This window comes from Echinops telfairi, unplaced genomic scaffold (genome assembly GCF_000313985.2).
Source record: "Echinops telfairi isolate 266 unplaced genomic scaffold, ASM31398v2 ScPeMD7_655;HRSCAF=1070, whole genome shotgun sequence".
NCBI classification, from domain to species: Eukaryota; Metazoa; Chordata; class Mammalia; order Afrosoricida; family Tenrecidae; genus Echinops; species Echinops telfairi.
In genome coordinates this window covers 21,873,479-21,881,744 of record NW_022104553.1, presented here as the reverse complement: position 1 = coordinate 21,881,744, position 8,266 = coordinate 21,873,479, and the positions used below count along the sequence as shown (strand labels likewise).

Below are 8,266 nucleotides of genomic sequence, written 5' to 3'. Positions count from 1 at the left end.
TCCCCGCCCCTTGTCCGCTCAGACCCGCCTCTTTCGCGGCCCTCCCATCCCGCTTCTAGCCCCGCCTGGGCCCCTCCCAGGACCACGCCTCTGAGCTTTGAACCCCCACCTCTAATCGTGGTCTCGCCCCTCAATTCTCGTCTTTCTCCAGTTGTTCCTCACTTTCCCCACCCTCTCAGATCTCTCCTGTTGGGATTTTCTCCTCCATCTGAGGTTTGTCTCCCCACTTCCGTTCCCCCCACCCCGGTTTCATCCCGCCCATTGCACCATCTACCTTTGTCCCAGTCCTGAACCCCAAACTCCAAACTCACTGACATCGAGTCTGTCACTACAGGACAGAGTAGAACCGCCCTTGTGGGTTTCCGAGGCTGTAACTCTGGGCACAGAAAGCCTCATTTGTCTCCTTGAGGAGTGACTGGGGGGTTTGAACTGCTGACCTTGCAGTTAGCAGTCCAACGCGTAACCCACCCACTCTGCCACCAAGGTTCCTTTGCTCTGGACCCGCCCCCGCTAAATTCTGGATGAGATAGCTCTATCTTCCTCCTGGACCTTAACCCCCTCCGCCACTTCCAGTCCCAGCCTTCTGAGCCCTGTTTTCGAACCCCCAGTTCACCCACCCATGACCCCTCGTTTTTCCTCCCTACCCACTTTCCTCACCCTGAAATCCATCCCAAATAAATTGCCATCGTCCTCCTCCCACGTTTGAGTTCATCCTTTTTCCCAGAGCTCTTTGGACCCTGGGCGCCAACACCGCTCCTAGCTCCTTCTCTCTCCGAGTCCCTTCCCCTTAGATCCGCGCGCCTCCCTCCCCAAATTAACACCCCCATCCTTTCCAAATCCCTCCGGAATCTGTGCTGTCTGTGCCGGGACCCTCTTGGGATCTGTCTCCGCCTCCTGAAAGCTGTCCCCGCCCCGTGGGAGACCGCTCCGCCCCCTAGACTTTGGCCCCGCCCTTGATGCCCCGCCCTGCCCCTCCGGGCTTGGTCACTGGTTCTCCTGGGACCAGGACCAGCAGACAGGTCCGGCCCCGCCCCCTTCTCCTGACTAGCCCCTCCCACTGGCGCTGACACTCACACATTGCCCCCTCCTCCCTCCCCTCCCCCACGACCCCGCGCCTCCAGCCAGGTCCCTGGAGAGGGCTCCGATCCCCACAGCCTCCCTGCGTCGGGCTGCAAATGCATCTGGGATTAAATTTTCATGATGTGGCACGAGCCCGCCAAGGGGCGGAGGGGCAGACGGCGCGGCGGCCGGGCGCCGCCGACGGCCACTGACTGCGGGGCTCTCTTGCCTGCAGCCTGCCATCCCCGGGTCTCCAAACTTGGAGAAAGCCCGGGGCTCCCCGGGGAGGCGGCGGCTGCGGAGGCCCGGGGCTGAGGTTTGGAGGGGGTGTTAGGGGCCCAGACTCCTGGATCCGAGGGGGAAGGGGGCCGGGGGCTTGGTCCCCTGGGTCTGCGGGAGGAAGGGGCTAGGGGACCCTGCACTCGGGAGCCGCACGGCGGAGGGGCTGAGCACCCCGACTCCCGGGTCTCAGGGAGGAGCCGCTGCAGAGCCATCCTCACGCGCCACCTGGTGGCGGCAGCCTGCGGAGCCCGGAGGCGGAGGCGGCGGCCGTGGCTCGCGGACAGGTGTGAGGGCGGAGCAGATGGTGAAGAGGAGGAAGTGGGGAGGGGGCATCGCTGCTGCCAAATCCCCGGCCTCCGCCGGAACCGTCGCCATGGAGACAGGGACGTCGGGAAGGACCCAGCCCTCATCTTTGTCAAGATCAGTGATTTCTTCATCCCACGGAGAGAGGCGCTTGAACTACAAGTCCCAGAGGTCGCTGGACCTCACCGCCTGCCTTACATGGGCCACCTACTCCGAAGGTCGCTGGAAGGTGTAGTTCATGTTCTCTGGCGGGCGCATTCAACTTTATCCTGGAACTACCCAACTCTTTGTGTCAGCCATGTACGCATCATGCTAGGACTCAGGGGGATGGAGGTAGAGGAAGAGCGAGGCTCTTAATCATTCAGTGACTCAACATATATGGTGTGTGAGAAGGCACAACCGGTTTAGAGCTAACCCCTAAAGGAGGCAGCTCTAATCTACTGTCTTGCCTCTGTGCAAGGCCTGGCAATTTACTGCCAAAAGATGCCAACTGGGAAAACCCTATGGGCACAGTTCTACTCTGATACACATGGAGTCATCATGATTGAAATAAATTATATATATATATATATTTTTTTTTTTAAATGAGTTTAGGCCAGTGGTTCTCAATCTTCCTAATGCCCCGACCCTTTAATACAGTTCCTCATGTTGTGGTGACCCGCCCTGGCTTAATTATTTTCACTACTTCATAACTGCAATTTTGCTGTTATGAATTGGGTAACCCCAATGAAAGGGTCATTCGACCCCCAGGTTGAGAACTGCTGGTTTAGGCTCTTTGGGGTAAATTGTTAAGACCACTAACTGCAAGGTGTTGGTTCAAAGCCACCAGCCGTTTCGAGGGAGAAAGGTATCAATTGCTATCCGGTGTGCCTGACCCAAACAAACCATGGTATTTTCAATCACCTCCTATCCAGGTGATTTTAGACATTCAATATAGAGAACCCATGCATTTGAATTATGGTGCTGGCAAAAAATACAAGAAGTTATCATGGATTGTCAAAAGAACAAACAAATCTGTCCTGGAGGAAGTCCAGCCAGAATGTTCCCGAGAGGCAAGGCTGTGAGACTTCATCTCACATACTTTGGACATGTTGTCAGGGGAAACCAGTCCCTGGAGAAGGACATCATGCTTGGTGAAGTAAACGGGCAGCAGCAAAGGAGGAAGACCTGCCACAAGCTGGATTGGCACAGTGGTTGCAACGCTGGGCTCAGACATCAGGACAATGGCAAGGCTGGCAGATGAGCAGGCGGCGTTTCGGTCCACTGCACACACGGTCACTGAGTTGGTACAAACTCAACACCTACGGACATCAGGAGTCAACCTGATGGTAGTGGGGTTGGTTGTTTCAAGAGGCATGATCACACCTTGGGGTTATAACATAAATGATCGTTCTGGGGGTAACATTGGGGATTGGGAGACTCCAAGAGGAGGACCCTAACCCCTCAGCCCAGATCAGCGAAAGCTGGGAGGTTTGCAAAGCTTTCTAGGAAAAGCTCGATAAAAGCGATGATGCCAGGGCAGTGACCTCAGCGGAAGACACAGATCAGGAGTGGGGAAGGAGCCTGGCTAGTTTGGCCTGGTTGTGGAGTGGAGGAGAACGCAGCGAACAGAGGAGCTCCTGAGGGCAAGGGGTGGCAGAGACTCAGCTCATGAACGGCCTGGCGACTTCTGCAGAATTGAAGGCCCTGATGGAATGGGGAGGCTTGGCTGCTGTGTGTGACCCGCTGAGTGGCTTCATTTCTGACCCTCGGCCACCCCATGCACACAAGAGCCATCTTCACCATGGCTATGGTGGGCAGGCCCACTTGTGCAGCCCTGGTGGGGTGGTGGTGATGGCCTGAACAGCTACATGCGGTGGGAAACCACTGGGCGCTGGCTCTGAGGGAGAAAGGTGAGACTGTCTACTCCCATAACGAATTGAATCTCAGAAACCCACACGGTCCATTTCACAGCATCCGATTTGGGTTGCTATGGGAGGGAATCGACAACAGTATTTTGAGGAAGGAGCTGCCGGTGGTGTCGTGGTCAGCAGTTTAAAACGACCAGTGGCTTTCTGGGAGAAAGATGAGGCTGTCTGTTCCTCTCAAGATTTATAGCCTCAGAAACCAATAGGGGTCTTTGTCTGCCCCTGGGAGTCAGAATCCACTCAATGGCAGGGAGTTTGGAAAGGGGGGGGAGGGTTGGATGCGATGCGAGTCCCTTCCGACTTGGAGCAGGTGCCCGGGTGGCTGAGTGGGAGGCACACTGAGCTGCTAACCACAGGGTCAGCAGTTTGAACCCACCAGCAGCTCCCAGAGGAGAACGATGAGGTTGTCTGCTCCCACACAGGCTCCCGGTCTCAGAAGCCCCACCGGGGCAGTTCGATGCAGTCCTGCAGGGTCGCTAGCAGTTGGAATGAACTCTGATGGTTGTGACTTACTGGGTTTTCTCAAGGTGGGGTGGGGTGCTCACTTTACAGCACTCTTTCTCAGTCAGTATCCTGGTTTAATCTATAAGGCTCAATTGGTTCATCTTCGGTAGGGTGCCAGGCCTTCCCTCTGGGTCTTGGTCTGTCAGTTCTACGGCAGCCTGCTCACTGGGCAAGGCCCTGGGGGCATTAGAAGTACCCGAGGCGTTGCTTCCAGCCTCATCACAATACGGAAGCCAGACTGGCACCCAAGCGCAACCATCTTTTATTCCTATTCTTTTTGGAGGGGCGTCCAGCCTCGCCTGCTCCGCTCGCACCCGCATGGGGAGATCTCGAGGTCAAGACGCCACCGACCAGAGGGGCATCGCCACCAGCAACTGCTGCAGAATGACACAGGGCAGGACTCAGGGCCTCAGAGGCTGAGCCTCCAGCCCCTCCTCCCCCAGACCCAGGAGTCCAGGTGCCAACCCTGGCCCCAGCACTTCCCCCTTCTGGACTCCCCCTCACCCCCACCTTCCTCTTCCGGTGGAAGGCAGCCTTGCTCTTGTCTGCGATGATCCGAAGGGGGATGCCGGCATCCAGGTGGTACAGGTGCTGGGGGCCCCCCATCACCAGGCGGTTCTCTCCAAGCTCCAGCGACAGCCCCATGGCCCCGTCCTAGGGATGGGGACGAGGGGATCAGCGCCAGGATGGCGGTGGCATGGGCTAAAGCGGAACACCGGGGCCCTTGGGATACAGGATCTCCACAGGTCTCACCTGCGGGAGCTGGTTACTGGGGGATGCCCCGAAGCCCTCCAAGGGAGTGTCAGTGTTACAGCCTGGATCATGTCCTCCCTACCAAAATCTATGGTCAACCTTAACCCTTGTCCCCGTGGCAAAGGAGCCTGGGTGGGGCAGTGGGCTAGGCCCTGGGTGGCTAACCACAGGGGCAGACTGCTCCGAGAGAGAAAGATGAAGCTTTCTGCCCCTGTAAAGAGTGCCAGTCGGGGAAGCCCACAGAGGCAGGTCTACCCTGCCCTGCAGGTTCACTGGGAGTCGGCATCCATTCGATGGCAGGGAGCTGTGTTTTGAGGGTTGTTTCCCTTACCTGTGTCAAAGGAAGCCTGGTGGGGCGGTGGGTTAAGTACTAAGTGGACGGCTAAACACAGATGGGCAGTTTGAAACCCCCTCCCGCCTTTGTTGCTCCAAGAAAGACAAGGTCACCTGGCCCCCTGAAGGTTGACAATCTCAGCAACCCCCCCCCACCAGGTGGGAAACGGAGGGCCAGGGAAAGCGTGCGTGTATGCGGACACATTCCTTATTCCCATCATGGGAGGCCAGGGTTCTGGGCGTGGGAGGCCTTCACATGTAGGAGTTAGAGAAGAGTCCCGGTCACCTTCTCCTAATTAAAAATCCTCCCCACAATATCCTCTCCTAACAGTGCTACCTGAATGTCACCTCTTACAGGCACCTGGCTGATTGCTGTCCGACCGGCAGGTTTATCTATAAGAGCGGACATGTTGCTATTGTTCTCCACTCGTGTTATGTTTCTCCCCCAATGAACTCAGGGGCCTCTAGTGTTAAGATACTGCCCACCTTGTTACGTAGGTAGGTGGTGTATGTGGTTGGGGGTTAGAGGGGCTTGCATGCCCCAAAACTATGTAAGTTGGTATAAGAATACATTCTCAAAAAAAAAAAAAAAAGAATACATTCTCCCTCTCTCCCACTTGGACCTGATCCTGGATGCCATGGAGGAGGTGAGCCCCCCAAAACTTTTGTCTGTCTCTTCATGTCTTCTTCCGTTCAATGACACAACCGTCCCATTGGAGCCATTCAGATGTGGGCTAGATCCCATACCGGGGGCAGGTCCTCTCTGTCCTGGAGGGTGGCTATGATTCCTGGTTATCATCCCATCTGACACGGAGGGGGGGGGGCTTTTTCCATATATTAATGAGGCTGGGGGGGGGGGCGAGGGCAGGGGGGGTGTCTCAATCAATCTCCGTGAGATAGATAGGAAACGTGCAGGTTGGGCAAGTCAAGGAACAGAGAGGTGCTATGTGGAAACATCCCACGAGGCCCAGGAGACCAGGACAAGCCCTTGGAGCAGAGAGCCTTCCCCTAGAGCCGGCAGAAGGATTGGGGCGTCTGACTTCCTGAATTGAGAAAAGACAGCCATCTCTTCCTCAATGCTGCCCAAACGAGGCACTTCCGTTAGAGCAGCAGCATCAGAGACAGGAGGGTGAGCCCCGGGGCATGCTGGTTAAGTAAGTGCTTGCTTGCTATCCCAAAGGTCTGTGGTTCGGGCCCACCAGGCACTCCCAGGGAACAAGATACAGCAGGCAGGCAGCTACCGTAAAGAAACTGCCCAGAAACCCCATCAGGCAGTTCTACTCTGTCCTGCAGGGTCACGCTGAGACCCAGTTAATTTAGTGGCAGTGAGTGCTGACTAAGACACACCGCGAGGAAGCTGTTGGGCCCAGGGCCCTGGTAGCCCCCACCTGCTCTCCCTCAGAAACCTAACAACCCTACCATTCCACTACCCCTCTGGTGACCACTTACCAGCTTGGGGAGGTCAATTTCAGCCAAGAGGAGGTCAGGGCTCTCCAGCCAAAGGCTCAGCTGAGGCCTCTCCGGCCTGGAAGGAGCAAGACCCACAAAGGAGCCAGGTCTTAACCAGGGCTGTTCCTTCTGACTGGCATGCTGTTCCCTGCCTTCCTCCACCCTTCCTTCCTGCCTGTCCCGGAGGCCCCCATCCCCACCCTGGCTCCCCAGTTTCCAGGATGCAGATGGGAAGGGTGGGTGGAGGGAAGGGTTCAGAAGCGTTTTGGGCAGACGCTGGAGAGCCCTCGCTGCCTGCCGACCTGGTCTCAGCAGCCCGGTGGCCTGGCGTGGGTGGACTCTCTAGCTCCTGGATTCGAGGACGCTGCTGAGAACGGATGTTCTGCTGGGGAATCGAGCCCAGGAAAGGCCGGTTCTTCAATATGCGCCATTCTGGGGCAGTCAAGGTTAAAGGTCGCCTTGTGCAGGTTCCCTTTGCTCCTTTGGGACTCTCTTTCCCTGAGGGCCTGGGATCTGAACACACCTGCACTGCCCGCCCACCCAGGGCTATCTTCCAGAGTTGTTTGGAGACTCTGCCCCTTCCTAGCGACCAAGCCCCGCCTCTTATTTAAATACTGGCCCTGACTCCACCTCCCAGAATGGCAGGGGAAGCCCTGCCCTTCCTGAGAGGGTGGAGCCTCTAGCAATTCTCCAGGCACTAGGATCCACCCTCTCAAATGTCACCCCGCCCACCCGCTGCTGGCCCCGCCTCCATTCCCAGGCCCCGCCCGCTCACCCGGATTTAGTTGCAAGTTATATTTGTCCTCCAAGCCTTCCCTGGAAATGGTGATCACCAGTTCCCGCAAGAAATCGCTGTTCTAGGCGAGGAAGGGGGGGGGAAGGCAGGGGAGTTGCTGGGGGCTGGGGAGTGGTGGGGGGTGTCCCCAGCGGGGTGGGGGTGGGGAGCTGCAGCGCCTGCCTGATGGCTGACTGGTGGTCTCTTGGTGGTGGCGGCCTTAGCGGGGACGCAGCCCCCTACGTCAAGCTCTGCTGCAAGGGCTTCTGCATCGACACTCTCAAGCAGCTGGCCAAGGTGGTCAAGTTCTCCTACGACCTATACCTGGTGACCAACGGGAAGCACGGCAAGCGCGTGCGCGGTGTGTGGAACGGCATGATCGGGGAGGTAGGCACCTCGGCACCCCTCGGGGTGGAGTCAGGGATGTCACCCCCTCCCAGGGTCGCCTGGCTGTCACTCTGGGGTGGTCCTGGAGGGAGACCAGCGGTTGGCTGTGATGGCCTCTGGGGTGGCCAGCGGTGGCTACTGAGCGCCGAGCACCGCGGTGGGGACGGGCAGCAGACGCGATGGGACGGTGCCCCAGCGGGTCTGGCCCCGCCCCTCCCCCGCAGGTCTACTACAAGCGTGCGGACATGGCCATCGGCTCCCTCACCATCAACGAGGAGCGCTCAGAGATCGTCGACTTCTCCGTCCCCTTTGTGGAGACGGGCATCAGCGTCATGGTGGCGCGCAGCAACGGCACCGTGTCCCCCTCCGCCTTCCTGGGTGAGCCCCGGGGGTGGGGCGTGGAGCAGGGGTGGAGAGGGTGAGCACTGCAGCCCTGGGTGCGTGGGGTGCGCCCCCCACAGTGGGAGTGAAGGAGGAAGAGGGTGGAAGGGAAGCTGATGTTGGGTGTTCAGTC

At 58.0% G+C, this 8,266-nt stretch overlaps 1 protein-coding gene across 1 annotated transcript in view; it reads right to left on the bottom strand.

The window, feature by feature from the left end:
- Window positions 1-4,299: 4,299 nt before the first annotated feature.
- The window catches only part of PIH1D1 (PIH1 domain containing 1), a 6,513-nt gene continuing 2,546 nt past the window's right edge, over window positions 4,300-8,266 (bottom strand). Inside the window, exons 5-9 of the mRNA XM_004710663.2 lie at window positions 7,366-7,447; window positions 6,893-7,022; window positions 6,591-6,666; window positions 4,566-4,709; window positions 4,300-4,432 (exon numbers count right to left, since the gene is read on the bottom strand). Of these exons, the coding sequence (XP_004710720.1) occupies window positions 4,391-4,432; window positions 4,566-4,709; window positions 6,591-6,666; window positions 6,893-7,022; window positions 7,366-7,447 (474 nt within the window). The 3' untranslated portion in view covers window positions 4,300-4,390. The remainder of the gene's footprint in view (window positions 4,433-4,565; window positions 4,710-6,590; window positions 6,667-6,892; window positions 7,023-7,365; window positions 7,448-8,266) is intronic.